At 46.5% G+C, this 18,001-nt stretch overlaps 1 protein-coding gene across 1 annotated transcript in view; it reads left to right on the top strand.

Moving 5' to 3' along the window:
* Positions 1-18,001, top strand: part of EFCC1 (EF-hand and coiled-coil domain containing 1) — a 219,553-nt gene that overhangs the window by 171,961 nt on the left and 29,591 nt on the right. The window contains exon 4 of the mRNA XM_088482467.1: positions 13,113-13,239. Coding sequence (XP_088338593.1) covers positions 13,113-13,239 — 127 coding nt within the window. The remainder of the gene's footprint in view (positions 1-13,112; positions 13,240-18,001) is intronic.

Raw genomic sequence — 18,001 nt, 5'->3', positions numbered from 1 at the left:
GGCCCCACCTACATCACTAGTGATGTCAGTGGGAGTGCTTTTGGCTCTGAGAGAGCCAAAAGCACTCCTGGGCTTGCGGCAGCGAGACCCTACCGCAGGGTCTTGTCGCAAGCCCGATGGTCGCGATGGGACTGCCCTGATTCAGAGCGAGCGCTATGTCAGAGCGTCCGGCTCTGAATGAGGGCCTAAGGTCTCTATACAGATCAGAAATTGCGTAGTGAACTTTTTAATACAGTTTTGTCTAATATTGCTGCGTTAAATTGTCAACTTTGGTATTCATGTAGAGAGACCCCTCATGCGAATGCATCTGAAAAGCTAGCTGCCTAGCAAAGCATCTAACAGATGCCGAGGGGAAATATTTGCATTAGTTTTAATATTTAATCTGTAGCATAAATGCATCAGGTTGTTTCACACCACTGCTCGTGCACATGCAACACATGACTTTCCGAGGAGGACCAATAGTCAACTGTAGAAATATGCATTAGCATAATTGAATTCATTAAAGAGTATTCAATTTAAACATTTGTGAGAGAAGAATCATTAGGCTTATATATATATATATATATATATATATATATATTAGGGGTGTGCACCGGCCACTTTTCGTGTTTTGTGTTTTGGTTTTGGATCTGGATCTTTCTTCGTGTTTTGGATCTGGATTGGTTTTGCCAAAACCACCCTTGCGTGTTTTGGGTTCTGGGTTTTGTGTTTTGGATCTGTATTTTTTTGAAAAAAAGCATAAAAACAGCTAAAATCACAGAATTTGTAGGTTTTTCTGCTCCTATGCTATTATTAACCTCAATAACCTTAATTTCCACTCATTTCCAGTCTATTCTGAATACCTCACACCTCACAATAGTGTTTTTATGTCCAAAAGGTTGCACCGAGGTAGCTGGATGACTATGCTAAGCGACACAAGTGGGCGGCACAAACACGTGACCCATCTAGGCGTGAAACTGCAGTGGCAGACAGGATGGCATTGAAAAACTAGGCCCCAAACTGTACATAATGCAAAGAAAAAAAAGAGGTGCAAGATGGAATTGTCCTTGGGCCCTCCCACCCACCCTTATGTTGTATAAACAGGACATGCACACTTTAACAAACCAATCATTTCAGCGCCAGGGTCTGCCACACAACTGTGGCTGAAATGATTGGTTCGTTTGGGCCCCCACAAAACAAGCTGGCAATTTATCTGTCCCTGCACAAACTGGCTCTACGGAGGCAAGATGTCATCCTCATCCTCCTCATCCACCGATTCCTCACCCTCTTCAGTGTGTACATCCTCATTCTCACAGAGTATTAATTCGTCCCTGCTGGAACCACAGGTCCCTCTGTACGTTCTGGAGGCTGGTCTCCCTGGAAGAGTTGATAATTCATTTTATGAACATCATCTTCTCCACATTTTGTGGAAGCAACCTCCTACGCCTTTCGCTGACAAGGTTCCCGGCTGCACTAACTCTTTCGGAGTACACACTGGAGGGGGGGCAACTCAGGTAAAATAGAGCCAGTTTGTACAGGGACCTCCAAATTGCTTCTTTTTCCTGCCAGTACAGGTACGGACTGTCTGACATGCCTACTTGGATGCTGTCACCGATGTAATCCTTTAACAGACAGACGCACGCTTGTCGCTGCTGCTTTGAGGATGCAAGTGCGGCTACAGCCCACACAATTCACAAAGACAGAAAAAAGAAGAAGAATTTTTTATTGTTTGTGTAGAACACTTTGAGGTGTCACCACCCTTTAACAGACAGACGCACGCTTGTCGCTGCTGCTTTAAGGATGCAGGTGCGGCTACAGCCCACACATTTCACAAAGACCAAAAAAAAAAGAACAATATTTTAATTGTTTGTGTAGAACACTTTGAGGTGTCACCACCCTTTAACAGACAGACGCACGCTTGTCGCTGCTGCTTTAAGGATGCAGGTGCGGCTACAGCCCACACAATTCACATAGACAGAAAAAAAAAGAACAATATTTTAATTGTTTGTGTAGCACACTTTGAGGGTGTCACCACCCTTTAACAGACAGACGCACGCTTGTCGCTGCTGCTTTGAGGATGCAAGTGTGGCTACATCGCACACAAGTCACAAACACATTAAAAAATAGTTTTTTATTTTTTGGAACATTTTGAGAGTTACACCACCCTTTAACAGACAGACGCACGCTTGTGGCTGCTGCTTTAAGGATGCAGGTGCGGCTACAGCCCACACATTTCACAAAGACCGAAAAAAAAAGAACAATATTTTAATTGTTTGTGTAGAACACTTTGAGGGTGTCACCACCCTTTAACAGACAGACGCACGCTTGTCGCTGCTGCTTTAAGGATGCAGGTGCGGCTACAGCCCACACAATTCACATAGACAGAAAAAAGAAGAATATTTTTATTGTTTGTGTAGCACACTTTGAGGGTGTCACCACCCTTTAACAGACAGACGCACGCTTGTCGCTGCTGCTTTAAGGATGCAGGTGCGGCTACATCGCACACAAGTCACAAACACATTAAAAAAATAGTTTTTTATTTTTTGGAGCACTTTGAGAGTTACACCACCCTTTAACAGACAGACGCACGCTTGTCGCTGCTGCTTTAAGGATGCAGGTGCGGCTACAGCCCACACATTTCACAAAGACCAAAAAAAAAAGAACAATATTTTAATTGTTTGTGTAGCACACTTTGAGGGTGTCACCACCCTTTAACAGACAGACGCACGCTTGTCGCTGCTGCTTTAAGGATGCAGGTGCGGCTACAGCCCACACAATTCACAAAGACAGAAAAAAAAAGAACAATATTTTAATTGTTTGTGTAGCACACTTTGAGGGTGTCACCACCCTTTAACAGACAGACGCACGCTTGTCGCTGCTGCTTTAAGGATGCAGGTGCGGCTACAGCCCACACATTTCACAAAGACCAAAAAAAAAAGAACAATATTTTAATTGTTTGTGTAGCACACTTTGAGGGTGTCACCACCCTTTAACAGACAGACGCACGCTTGTCGCTGCTGCTTTAAGGATGCAGGTGCGGCTACAGCCCACACAATTCACAAAGACAGAAAATAAAAGAACAATATTTTAATTGTTTGTGTAGCACACTTTGAGGGTGTCACCACCCTTTAACAGACAGACGCACGCTTGTCGCTGCTGCTTTAAGGATGCAGGTGCGGCTACAGCCCACACAATTCACAAAGACAGAAAAAAAAAGAACAATATTTTAATTGTTTGTGTAGCACACTTTGAGGGTGTCACCACCCTTTAACAGACAGACGCACGCTTGTCGCTGCTGCTTTGAGGATGCAGGTGGAATCTAGACGGGATTTGGAACCGAGGACACACTACCTCCATCAATTGTCTAAATCCCACTGCACTAATGTCGGATACCGGACGCACGTCTAACACCAACATAGCAGTCAAGGCCTCAGTTATACGTTTTGCTTCAGGATGACTGCTGTCGTACTTCATCCTCATCGCTAGGGACTGTTGGAGGGTCAATTGTTTAGTAAAAGTAGTGATGTTCCTACTTCCTCTCTGGGATGATGAACAACTCCCAGCAGCAGCAACAGCACTAGGAGGAAGTGGTTCTTGATCTTTCCCTATTTTATTTTTATCGGAGAAAGTTTGGTCCTCCATTTATGTTATATTGATATATATACGTGCGGCTAAAGCGCACACAAACACAGAAAATATTATTTTATTTTTGCTGGAGAGTAGTGCACTTTGTGGGTTACACCACCCTTTAAGAAATGAGCCAGCCGGCTCTTTACTTATGGGACACAGGCGCACGCTTGGCGCTGCTCCTTTGTTGATGCACGTGCAGCCACAGTGCACACAATTCACAAACACAGAAAATAAATTTTTTTTTGGTTTGGACTGGAGTGTACTTTCGGGGGTTACAGCACCCTTAACGGTCAAGCCAGCCGGCCCTTTACTTATGACACAGGCGCACGCTTGGCACTACTTTGTTGATGCATGTGCGGCTACTGCGCACACAATTCACAAACACAGAAAATAATTTTTTTTTTGGTTTGGGCTGGAGTGTACTTTCGGGGGTTACAGCACCCTTAACGGTCAAGCCAGCCAGCCCTTTACTTATGACACAGGCGCACGCTTGGCACTACTTTGTTGATGCACGTGCGGCTACTGCGCACACAATTCACAAACACAGAAAATAATTTTTTTTTTGGTTTGGACTGGAGTGTACTTTCGGGGGTTACAGCACCCTTAACGGTCAAGCCAGCCGGCCCTTTACTTATGACACAGGCGCACGCTTGGCACTACTTTGTTGATGCACGTGCGGCTACTGCGCACACAATTCACGAACACAGAAAATAATTTTTTTTTTGGTTTGGACTGGAGTGTACTTTCGGGGGTTACAGCACCCTTAACGGTCAAGCCAGCCGGCCCTTTACTTATGACACAGGCGCACGCTTGGCACTACTTTGTTGATGCACGTGCGGCTACTGCGCACACAATTCACAAACACAGAAAATAATTTTTTTTTTGGTTTGGACTGGAGTGTACTTTCGGGGGTTACAGCACCCTTAACGGTCAAGCCAGCCGGCCCTTTACTTATGACACAGGCGCACGCTTGGCACTACTTTGTTGATGCACGTGCGGCTACTGCGCACACAATTCACAAACACAGAAAATTATTTTTTTTTTGGTTTGGACTGGAGTGTACTTTCGGGGGTTACAGCACCCTTAACGGTCAAGCCAGCCGGCCCTTTACTTATGACACAGGCGCACGCTTGGCACTACTTTGTTGATGCACGTGCGGCTACTGCGCACACAATTCACAAACACAGAAAATAATTTTTTTTTTGGTTTGGACTGGAGTGTACTTTCGGGGGTTACAGCACCCTTAACGGTCAAGCCAGCCGGCCCTTTACTTATGACACAGGCGCACGCTTGGCACTACTTTGTTGATGCACGTGCGGCTACTGCGCACACAATTCACAAACACAGAAAATAATTTTTTTTTTGGTTTGGACTGGAGTGTACTTTCGGGGGTTACAGCACCCTTAACGGTCAAGCCAGCCGGCCCTTTACTTATGACACAGGCGCACGCTTGGCACTACTTTGTTGATGCACGTGCGGCTACTGCGCACACAATTCACAAACACAGAAAATAATTTTTTTTTTGGTTTGGACTGGAGTGTACTTTCGGGGGTTACAGCACCCTTAACGGTCAAGCCAGCCGGCCCTTTACTTATGACACAGGCGCACGCTTGGCACTACTTTGTTGATGCACGTGCGGCTACTGCGCACACAATTCACAAACACAGAAAATAATTTTTTTTTTGGTTTGGACTGGAGTGTACTTTCGGGGGTTACAGCACCCTTAACGGTCAAGCCAGCCGGCCCTTTACTTATGACACAGGCGCACGCTTGGCACTACTTTGTTGATGCACGTGCGGCTACTGCGCACACAATTCACAAACACAGAAAATAATTTTTTTTTTGGTTTGGACTGGAGTGTACTTTCGGGGGTTACAGCACCCTTAACGGTCAAGCCAGCCGGCCCTTTACTTATGACACAGGCGCACGCTTGGCACTACTTTGTTGATGCACGTGCGGCTACTGCGCACACAATTCACAAACACAGAAAATATATTATTTTTTTAGCACTTGGGGGGAGCACCCCTGATGGACAGAGCACCCCCTGGACAACACTACAGCACCTCTTTAGGACTGGGACACTGCACAGGACTTTGGAGTGGACACAGCCCCTATGGAGAACTGACTGCACAACACAGTCCAGCCAGCCCCTATGGACTTTGAAGTAGTGGACACAGCCCCTATTAACAACAGCAGCACAGCACAACACAGCCAGCCCCTATGGACTTTGAAGTAGTGGACAACAGCAGCACTACACTACACTACACTACACAGCCCTAACTCCCACCCTCCCTCTTCACTGTCCACAGCCGAGTGAGAAAATGGCGCCGACGTGGGTACCTTATATAGGATCCAAAACCCGCGAGACTCGGAAGGCGGGATGATGACGTTTTGCCTCGATTTCAGATCCGAGTCAGGCGGGAAAAGTCGAGCCTGATTCGGATCGGACTCGGATCGGGGGGGCTCGGGGGGGTTCGGATTTCAGAAATCCGAACCCGCTCACCCCTAATATATATATATATATATATATATATATATATATATACACAGTTTATACATACATACATACTAGGGGTGAGCGGGTTCGGATTTCTGAAATCCGAACCCCCCCGAGCCCCCCCGATCCGAGTCCGATCCGAGTCAGGCTCGACTTTTCCCGCCTGACTCGGATCTGAAATCGAGGCAAAACGTCATCATCCCGCCTTCCGAGTCTCGCGGGTTTTGGATCCTATATAAGGTACCCGCGTCGGCGCCATTTTCTCACTCGGCTGTGGACAGTGAAGAGGGAGGGTGGGAGTTAGTGCTGTGTAGTGTAGTGTAGTGCTGCTGTTGTCCACTACTTCAAAGTCCATAGGGGCTGGCTGTGTTGTGCTGTGCTGCTGTTGTTAATAGGGGCTGTGTCCACTACTTCAAAGTCCATAGGGGCTGGCTGGACTGTGTTGTGCAGTCAGTTCTCCATAGGGGCTGTGTCCACTCCAAAGTCCTGTGCAGTGTCCCAGTCCTAAAGGGGTGCTGTAGTGTTGTCCAGGGGGTGCTCTGTCCATCAGGGGTGCTCCCCCCAAGTGCTAAAAAAATAATATATTTTCTGTGTTTGTGAATTGTGTGCGCAGTAGCCGCACGTGCATCAACAAAGTAGTGCCAAGCGTGCGCCTGTGTCATAAGTAAAGGGCCGGCTGGCTTGACCGTTAAAGGGTGCTGTAACCCACGAAAGTACACTCCAGTCCAAACCAAAAAAAAATTATTTTCTGTGTTTGTGAATTGTGTGCGCAGTAGCCGCACGTGCATCAACAAAGTAGTGCCAAGCGTGCGCCTGTGTCATAAGTAAAGGGCCGGCTGGCTTGACCGTTAAGGGTGCTGTAACCCCCGAAAGTACACTCCAGTCCAAACCAAAAAAAAAATTATTTTCTGTGTTTGTGAATTGTGTGCGCAGTAGCCGCACGTGCATCAACAAAGTAGTGCCAAGCGTGCGCCTGTGTCATAAGTAAAGGGCCGGCTGGCTTGACCGTTAAGGGTGCTGTAACCCCCGAAAGTACACTCCAGTCCAAACCAAAAAAAAAATTATTTTCTGTGTTTGTGAATTGTGTGCGCAGTAGCCGCACGTGCATCAACAAAGTAGTGCCAAGCGTGCGCCTGTGTCATAAGTAAAGGGCCGGCTGGCTTGACCGTTAAGGGTGCTGTAACCCCCGAAAGTACACTCCAGTCCAAACCAAAAAATAAATTATTTTCTGTGTTTGTGAATTGTGTGCGCAGTAGCCGCACGTGCATCAACAAAGTAGTGCCAAGCGTGCGCCTGTGTCATAAGTAAAGGGCCGGCTGGCTTGACCGTTAAGGGTGCTGTAACCCCCGAAAGTACACTCCAGTCCAAACCAAAAAAAAAATTATTTTCTGTGTTTGTGAATTGTGTGCGCAGTAGCCGCACGTGCATCAACAAAGTAGTGCCAAGCGTGCGCCTGTGTCATAAGTAAAGGGCCGGCTGGCTTGACCGTTAAGGGTGCTGTAACCCCCGAAAGTACACTCCAGTCCAAACCAAAAAATAAATTATTTTCTGTGTTTGTGAATTGTGTGCGCAGTAGCCGCACGTGCATCAACAAAGTAGTGCCAAGCGTGCGCCTGTGTCATAAGTAAAGGGCCGGCTGGCTTGACCGTTAAAGGGTGCTGTAACCCCCGAAAGTACACTCCAGTCCAAACCAAAAAAAAATTATTTTCTGTGTTTGTGAATTGTGTGCGCAGTAGCCGCACGTGCATCAACAAAGTAGTGCCAAGCGTGCGCCTGTGTCATAAGTAAAGGGCCGGCTGGCTTGACCGTTAAGGGTGCTGTAACCCCCGAAAGTACACTCCAGTCCAAACCAAAAAAAAAATTATTTTCTGTGTTTGTGAATTGTGTGCGCAGTAGCCGCACGTGCATCAACAAAGTAGTGCCAAGCGTGCGCCTGTGTCATAAGTAAAGGGCCGGCTGGCTTGACCGTTAAGGGTGCTGTAACCCCCGAAAGTACACTCCAGTCCAAACCAAAAAATAAATTATTTTCTGTGTTTGTGAATTGTGTGCGCAGTAGCCGCACGTGCATCAACAAAGTAGTGCCAAGCGTGCGCCTGTGTCATAAGTAAAGGGCCGGCTGGCTTGACCGTTAAGGGTGCTGTAACCCCCGAAAGTACACTCCAGTCCAAACCAAAAAATAAATTATTTTCTGTGTTTGTGAATTGTGTGCGCAGTAGCCGCACGTGCATCAACAAAGTAGTGCCAAGCGTGCGCCTGTGTCATAAGTAAAGGGCCGGCTGGCTTGACCGTTAAGGGTGCTGTAACCCCCGAAAGTACACTCCAGTCCAAACCAAAAAAAAAATTATTTTCTGTGTTTGTGAATTGTGTGCGCAGTAGCCGCACGTGCATCAACAAAGTAGTGCCAAGCGTGCGCCTGTGTCATAAGTAAAGGGCCGGCTGGCTTGACCGTTAAGGGTGCTGTAACCCCCGAAAGTACACTCCAGTCCAAACCAAAAAATAAATTATTTTCTGTGTTTGTGAATTGTGTGCGCAGTAGCCGCACGTGCATCAACAAAGTAGTGCCAAGCGTGCGCCTGTGTCATAAGTAAAGGGCCGGCTGGCTTGACCGTTAAGGGTGCTGTAACCCCCGAAAGTACACTCCAGTCCAAACCAAAAAAAAAATTATTTTCTGTGTTTGTGAATTGTGTGCGCAGTAGCTGCACGTGCATCAACAAAGTAGTGCCAAGAGTGCGCCTGTGTCATAAGTAAAGGGCCGGCTGGCTTGACCGTTAAAGGGTGCTGTAACCCCCAAAGTACACTCCAGTCCAAACCAAAAAAAAAATTATTTTCTGGGTTTAGCCGCACGTATATATCAAATCGATATAACATAAATGGAGGACCAAACTTTCTCCGATAAAAATAAAATAGAGAAAGATCAAGAACCACTTCCTCCTAGTGCTGAAGCTGCTGCCACTAGTCATGACATAGACGATAACATGCCATCAACGTTGTCTGCCAAGGCCGATGCCCAATGTCATAGTAGAGGGCACATACAATCCCAAATGGCAAAGTTCAGGAAAATGACCTTGAAAAAGACATTTAAATCAGCTGAAGAGAAACGTAAACTTGCCAATATGCCATTTACGACACGGAGTGGCAAGGAACGGCTAAGGTCGATCCCTAGTATGTTCATGACTAGTGGTTCAGCTTCACATGACGATGGAAGCCCTCCTCCCACTAAAAAAATCAAAAGAGTTAAGCTGGCAAAAGCACAGCGAAGAACTGTGCTTTCTAAGAAGATATCACAAATCCCCAAGGAGAGTCCAAGTGTGGTGGTGGTTGCGATGCCTGACCTTCCCAGCACTGGACGGGAAGAGGTGGCTCTTTCCACCATTTGCACGCCCCCTGCAAGTGCTGAAAGGAGCACCCACAGTCCACTTGCTGATATGCAAATTGAAGATGTCACTGTTGAAGTACAACAGGATGAGGATACTGGTGTAGCTGGCGCTGAGGAGGAAGTTGGCGAGGAGGATTCTGATGGTGATGTGGTTTGTTTAAATCAGGCTCCGGGGGAGACAGTTGTTGTCCGTGGGATGAAAAAGCCCATCACGGTCATGCCTGGGCAGAAGACCAAACATTCCACCTCTTTGGTCTGGCAATATTTCTATCCAAATCCGGACAACAACTGTCTTGCCATATGTACCATATGTAAAGGTGAAATAAGTAGGGGTAGGGACGTCAACCACCTAGGAACATCCTCCCTTATACGGCACCTGCAGCGCGTTCATAAAAAGTTACTGTCAAGTTCAGAAACTTTGGCTAAGACCGTAAGCAGTCCAGGGACACCTAAATCCCGTTGTCCTGTTGTATCCAAGCGCCTGCAAACCACACCGTCAACTCCCTCCTCGTCAATTTCCTCCTTAGTCAGGATCGGAAGTAGTCCTGCAGGCCATGTCACTGGCATGACTGACTCTCCTATCCGGGATTCCTCTGGAGGATCCTGCATTGCTACGCCTACTGCTGCCGCTGCTGCTGTTGCTGCTGCTGGGAGTCGTTCATCATCCCAGAGAGGAAGTAGGAACACCACTACTTTTACTAAACAATTGACCCTCCAACAGTCCTTAGCGAGGAGGATGAAGTACGACAGCAGTCATCCTGAAGCAAAACGTATAACTGAGGCCTTGACTGCTATGTTGGTGTTAGACGTGCGTCCGGTATCCGCCATTAGTGCAGTGGGATTTAGACAATTGATGGAGGTAGTGTGTCCCCGGTTCCAAATCCCGTCTAGATTCCACTTCACTAGGCAGGCGATACCGAGACTGTACAGAAACGTCAGAAAAAGTGTCCTCAGTGTCCTGAAAAATGCCGTTGTACACAATGTCCACTTAACCACGGACATGTGGACAAGTGGAACAGGGCAGACTAAGGACTATATGACTGTGACAGCCCACTGGGTAGATGTATCACCTTACGCAGCAACAGCAGCAGCGTCACCAGTAGCAGCATCTCAGAAACGCCAGCTCGTTACAAGGCAGGCTACGCTGTGTATCACCGGTTTCAGTAAGAGGCACACCGCCGACAACCTCTTAGAGAAACTGAGGGAAATCATCGCCCAGTGGCTTACCCCACTTAGACTCTCCTGGGGATTTGTGATATCTGACAACGCCACCAATATTGTGCGGGCATTACATCTGGGCAAATTCCAGCACGTCCCATGTTTTGCTCACACAATAAACTTGGTGGTGCAGAATTTTCTGAAAAGCGACAGGGGCGTGCAGGAGACGCTTTGGGTGGCCCGAAAAATTTCTGGCCACTTTCGCCATTCAGCGACTGCGTGCCGAAGACTGGAGCGCCAGCAAACACTCTTGAACCTGCCCCGCCATCACCTGAAGCAAGAGGTTGTGACGCGGTGGAACTCAACCCTCTATATGCTTCAGAGGATGGAGGAGCAGCAAAAGGCCATACAAGCCTATACATCCACCTATGACATAGGCAAAGGAGGGGGTATGCACCTGACTCAAGCGCAGTGGAGAATGATTTCCGTGTTGTGCAAGGTTCTTCAGCCCTTCGAACTTGCCACACGTGAAGTCAGTTCAGACACTGCCAGCTTGAGTCAGGTCATTCCCCTCATCAGGCTTTTGCAGAAGCAGCTGGAGAAAGTGAAGGAGGAGCTAAGACGGAGCGATTCCGCTCGGCATGTGGGACTTGTGGATGAAGCCCTTCATTCGCTTTGCCAGGATTCCAGGGTGGTCAATCTGTTGAAATCAGACCACTACATTTTGGCCACCGTGCTCGATCCTAGGTTTAAAGCCTATGTGGTGTCTCTCTTTCCGGCCGACACAAGCCTGCAGAGGTGCAAAGACCTGCTGGTGAACACACTGTCAGCTGAAGCGGAACGTGACACGTCAACGGCTCCTTCTTCATTTTCTCCCGCAACTGGGGCTGCCAGGAAAAAACTTAGGTATCCTAAGCAACCCGCTGGCGGTGATGCAGGGCAGGCAGGACCAAGTTTGGACATCTGGTCCGGACTGAAGGACCTGGCAACAATTTCTGACATGTCTACTGTCACTGCATATGATACTGTCACCATTGACAGAATGGTGGAGGATTACATCGGTGACAGCATCCAAGTAGGCATGTCAGACAGTCCATACCTGTACTGGCAGGAAAAAGAGGCAATTTGGAGGCCCCTGTACAAACTGGCTCTATTTTACCTGAGTTGCCCCCCCTCCAGTGTGTACTCCGAAAGAGTGTTTAGTGCAGCCGGGAACCTTATCAGCGAAAGGCGTAGGAGGTTGCTTCCACAGAATGTGGAGAAGATGATGTTCATCAAAATGAATTATCAGCTCTTCCAGGGAGACCAGCCTCCAGAACGTACAGAGGGACCTGTGGTGGTGGATTCAAGTGGGGACGAGTTAATACTTTGTGAGGATGAGGATGTACACACTGAAGAGGGTGAGGAATCGGTGGATGAGGAGGATGAGGATGACATCTTGCCTCCGTAGAGCCAGTTTGTGCAGGGACACATTAATTGCCAGCTTGTTTTGTGGGGGCCCAAACGAACCAATCATTTCAGCCACAGTTGTGTGGCAGACCCTGGCGCTGAAATGATTGATTTGTTAAAGTGTGCATGTCCTGTTTATACAACATAAGGGTGGGTGGGAGGGCCCAAGGACAATTCCATCTTGCACCTCTTTTTTTCTTTGCATTATGTACAGTTTGGGGCCTAGTTTTTCTAACTGCCATCCTGTCTGCCACTGCAGTGTCACTCCTAGATGGGTCACGTGTTTGTGCCGCCCACTCGTGTCGCTTAGCATAGTCATCCAGCTACCTCGGTGCAACCTTTTGGACATAAAAACACTATTGTGAGGTGTGAGGTGTTCAGAATAGACTGGAAATGAGTGGAAATTAAGGTTATTGAGGTTAATAATAGCATAGGAGCAGAAAAACCTACAAATTCTGTGATTTTAGCTGTTTTTATGCTTTTTTTCAAAAAAATACAGATCCAAAACACAAAACCCAGAACCCAAAACACGGAAGGGTGGTTTTGGCAAAACCAATCCAGATCCAAAACACGAAGAAAGATCCAGATCCAAAACCAAAACACAAAACACGAAAAGTGGCCGGTGCACACCCCTAATACATACATACTAATATCATGAGATCGTTGTGTCTGTCTGTTTGGTGCAAAAATGACTGGATCAATTTTCATGAAAACTGCATCATTTTGTAGTGGAAACTGCTAGAAAATACCCTGTACTTTGTTTAATCTCGATCTGTCAAGTTAGGCCTGTAAGGGATGAGGGTAGAGGTGCTTTGGGCCCACTTTCACTTGAATAGGATAGACTACATAGCAGTCTGTGTACAGGGCAAACAGTGACATTGGTGTGAGTGGTGGGTGAAGGGGCATATATGGGCTGACTTCACTGTTCCATCATGAAATGCATTATACATTCCATCCAGTGTTGTTAAGTGGAAACATGAAAAGCTTAAACAAATCTTTCATCATAAATATCTGTTGTTGTAGTGGAAGATCAGATGTTTCGCTCGGTGGAAGGACAAGCGGCATCCGATGAAGAGGAAGAGAAATGGGCTGGGGATCCAGAGGCCGAATTGCAACGGACTCTTAGCAGAGTCTCATGTTGTGCAAGCGAGTGAGTCTGTTAGAACTTTACATCAAATCTTGCACATAGCTATCCTTGTGTTCAACAGACCTAACACAGCCAGATGGATAATGTACTCATATGGATTCCACTTTATGCAGCAACTGTCCTGTGACATAGATGAAACAAGTCGTCCCAGGCCTCACACTGCAGCCAATACAACTGTAATTCTTGCCATTATTATCTAACTCAGAGGTGGGGAACCTTTTTTCTGCTGAGGGCCATTTTGATATACAGTCAGGTGCATAAATATTGGGACATTGATATAATTTTCATATTTTGGTCTCTATTCACAACCACAATGGCTTTGAAATGAGACAAACAAGATGTGCTTTAACTGCAGACTTTCAGATTTAATTTGAGGGTAATTACATCCAAATCAGGTGAACGGTGTAGGAATTACAACAGTTTCTATATGTGCCTCCCACTTTTTAAGGGGCCAAAAGTAATGGGACTATCAACTCAAAAGCTATTTCATGGACAGGTGTGGGCTATTTCCTCATTTCATTATCAATTAAGCAGGTAAAAGGTCTGGAGTTGATTCTAGGTGTGACATTTGCATTTGGAATCAGTTGCTGTCGACTCTCAATATGGGATCCAAAGAGCTGTCACTATCAGTGAAGCAAGCCATCATTAGGCTGAAAAATCAAAACAAACTCATCAGAGAGATAGCAAAAACATTAGGTGTGGCCAAATCAACTGTTTGGAACAATCTTAAAAAGAAAGAACGCACCGGAGAGCTCAGGAACACCAAAAGACTCGGAGGACCACGGAAAACAACTGTGGTGGATGACAGAAGAATTATTTCCCTGGTGAAGAAAAACCCCTTCACAACAGTTGGCCAAATCAAGAACACTTTCCAGGAGGTAGGTGTATATGTGTCAAAGTCAACAATCAAGAGAAGACTTCACAAGAGTGAATATAGAGGGTTCACCACAAGATGTAAACCATTGGTGAGCCTCAAAAACAGGAAGACCAGATTAGAGTTTGCCAAACAACATCTAAAAAAGCCATTACAGTTCTGGAACAACATCCTATGGACAGATGAGACAAAGATGAACTTGTGCCAGAGTGATGGGAAGAGAAGAGTATGGAGAAGGAAAGGAACTGCTCATGATCCAAAACATACCACCTCATCAGTGATGTTGTGTGTCATGGCGTGGTGGTAGTGTCATGGCGTGGGCATGTATGGCTGCTAATGGAACTGGTTCCCTTGTATTTATTGATGACGTGACTGCTGACAAAAGCAGCAGAATGAATTCTGAAGTGTTTCGGGCAATATAATATGCTCATATTCAGTCAAATGCTTCAGAACTCATTGGATGGCGCTTCACAGTGCAGATGGACAATGACCTGAAGCATACTGCAAAAGCAACCAAAGAGTTTTTTAAGGCTAAAAAGTGGAATGTTATGCAATGGCCAAGTCAATCCCCTGACCTGAATCCGATTGAGCATGCATTTTACTTGATGAAGACAAAACTGAAGGGAAAATGCCCCAAGAACAAGCAGGAACTGAAGACATTTGCAGTAGAGGCCTGGCAGAGCATCACCAGGGATGAAACCCAGTATCTGGTGATGTTTATGCGTTCCTGACTTCAGGCTGTAATTGCCTGCAAAGTTAGATTTAGGATTGTTTAGTTTGTCCCATTACTTTTGGCCCCTTAAAAAGTGGGAGGCACATATAGAAACCGTTGTAATTCCTACACCGTTCACCTGATTTGGATGTAATTACCCTCAAATTAAATCTGAAAGTCTGCAGTTAAAGCACATCTTGTTTGTTTCATTTCAAAGCCATTGTGGTGGTGAATAGAGGCCAAAATATGAAAATTCTGTCAATGTCCCAATATTTATGCACCTGACTGTATATAACATTATTCGCAGGCCTGGTGCAGGCCACGCTCCCTCCATGTGACATCACACGGGGTGGGGCCACAGTCGCCTGTGATTACAGCAATGCCCAGAGCATCCTGATGATGCTCCGGGAGTTGTAAGGGCAGCGGTGTGACCGTCTGAAGCGTCCTAAGGACGCTCCTGGCAGCACTGCTGCATAGATTCTGGCTGCAGGGTGCCATTCTAGGCACCCTGCTAGCCAGATGAGGCTAGCATAGAAAAGCTCCAAGGGCCAGACCAAATGACTCCGTGGGCCTTATACGGCCCCCGGGCCTGAGGTTCCCTATCCCTGATCTAACTACACACAAGGGCATTCTATAGAATGATATACAGTTGCCAGAATATTCTAAACAGAAATAAACACAATTTATATTCCTATTTAACAGCAACATTTAAACTGTTCTAATTCGGCAAAAATGTACAGAATTTGCGCATTTGTTAAAGATCTTTATTAATAATTTTCTGCCTAAATGTAGTGCTGCAGGTTGTTTTGTATGGATAGTAAGTTTTTCATTAATAATATAATTGAATAAACTGCAAATGAGATGAATCACTTGTCAAAACCAAACCCCCCAGGGGTAAATTTGCTAAGATTTGAGTTTGGGCGAAATTGCAATCTCGGGTAAGTTTAAGCATGTTTTTCATCTTGCAAATTTACTAAAGGCAAACTCTAGTGAGTTTGGGAGAGAGTCCTTTAATCTCACTTGTAAAACTCAGGTGAGATGGCAAACTCGAATCTTCTCACCATCGGGCAAACTCGGAAGTATTTTTCATGAAAAAGATGCTGTTTGCAAATTTACTAAGATTCGAGATTTCAATCTCGGGTGAGATTACAGCAAACTCGCAGAGAAATTGAAGTTTCAAACACTAACCCTCCTGAGTTTGCCAGAAACATACACAGATCAGTGTGATTTGTGTATGTTTCTGCATGTGTAGTTAATGTATAATGTTTTTATAAAAAAAAATTATGTAGGGTCCCCCTCCAAAAGCCATGACCAGCCCCGGACTGGTCAGCCGGTCCTGGTTCCAAAAATTACGGGGAACAAAACGAGTAGGGTTCCCTCATAGTTTAGGAACCAGCACCTGGCTGCAGGGCCAGTGCTGGTTTTATACATAGGGGGAAAAAATGCGTAGGGGTCCCTCTATATTTAAAACCAGCACTGGACCCAAACCGACCGGGATGTAATGCCAAAGCCAGGAGACCCTATTAACGGGTCTCCATGGCCAAAGCATTCTCACTTCATGCTGGCACCTATAGTTCCACTGTAAAATACAATAGTTTAATACTATTTTACACTTTATTACCCCCGTACCCACATCCCAGGGGTGCAGGGAAGAGCCCCGGGCTTCAGACAAGTCTTGGAATTTTGGGAGACGGAGGACCCCTTTTTTGGTTGGTCCCCACCTCCCCTGAGATCCCCAAACTTGGCCTGACCGACTTGGGGTGAAAATGCTTTGGCCATGGAGACCCATTAATAGGTCTTCTGGCTGTGGCATTACACCCTGGTTAGTTTGGGTCTGGTGCTGGTTTTAAATATAGGGGGACCCCTACACAGCCAGGTGCTGGTTCCTAAAATATGGGGGAACCCTACTCGTTTTGTTCCCCGTGATTTTTGGAACCAGGACTGGCTGACCAGTCCGGGGCTGGTAATGCTTTTGGGGGGGGGGGGGGACCTACGTAATTAAAACAAAAATGTAACCCTTCTTTTACAGGTATAACACACAAGCAGACTTCACATATCTCACTGATAAGTGCAGGCTGCTAGCTCGGGAAAGATTTGCAGAGAGAAAACACTGCAATCTCGGGTGAGTAATCTCATCTTAACTTACAACTCAGGAGAGATATCTCGATCTGCATCACCATCGGAAAACTCACTTTCAGCTAAACTCACTTCTTAGTAAATTTGCGAGATGAAAAATGGGAAAATCACCCGAGATTCGGCGATCCAAATCGAGATTGAAAAAAAAAAACTTGACCAAACTCGAATTTTAGTAAATTTACCCCATAGTCTCTAGGCTCCACAAATCTGAAAAACATTGTTTGACTGGCACTTGCTTCTTTTAAAAAAAATATGTAAAAATTAGGGATGAGCGGGTTCGGTTCCCTGAGAACCGAACCCACCCGAACTTCGGGGATCCGGGGCGATCCGAGCCCAAGCTCGGATCTCCCTGTCTGCCCCGGATCCCTCTCCCGAGGCAAAACCTCGAGATCTGCTGTCGGATCTCGAGGTTTTGCCTCGAGTGGCCATTTAAAAAAAAATGCCTTTGCCTTTAATGGGCAAAGTGCTGATTGGCTGACAGAGCCGTCTGTCACGGCTCTCAGCCAATCAGCATTATGGTGCTCATTTGCATGTAGCACGGACTCGTGAGATCCGTGCTACATGCATCTGTGTGATTGACAGTAACACAGAGCACAGATGGGTCAGTGAGACCCGTCTGTGCTGATGTGTATTTCAATGACACAGATGCACGCACGGACCAGGAGATCCATGCTACTTGCATCTGTGTCATTGACACAGAGCACTGACGGGTCCGTGAGACCCGTCTGTGCTGCTGTGGTAAAAAAAAAAACCCTGTGTAAAAAAAGAAAAAAATGGCGTGCCCCCCCCCCAAAAAGAGCAACCAGCCCCGGGCATTAGTGACCCAGTGCTGGGTGTGCTTAAATACAGGGGACAAACGACGTAGGGGTCCCCTGTACTTAAGCACAACCAGCACTGGGCTAGTCAGAACCAGCACTGGTTGCCAAAATACGGGGGACAAACGACGTAGGGGTCCCCCGTATTCTGCGCAACCAGCTCTGGGCTCTGATCCGGTCCTGGTTCTGGAAATACAGGGGAAAAAAATTAGTAGGGTTCCCCTGTAT

The sequence above is a fragment of the Taudactylus pleione genome, unplaced genomic scaffold (assembly GCF_031769625.1).
Source record: "Taudactylus pleione unplaced genomic scaffold, aTauple2 ptg000289l, whole genome shotgun sequence".
In the NCBI taxonomy this organism is placed as follows: domain Eukaryota; kingdom Metazoa; phylum Chordata; class Amphibia; order Anura; family Myobatrachidae; genus Taudactylus; species Taudactylus pleione.
Note: the sequence above shows the minus strand (reverse complement) of the source record. Positions and strands in the feature narration are given on the sequence as shown.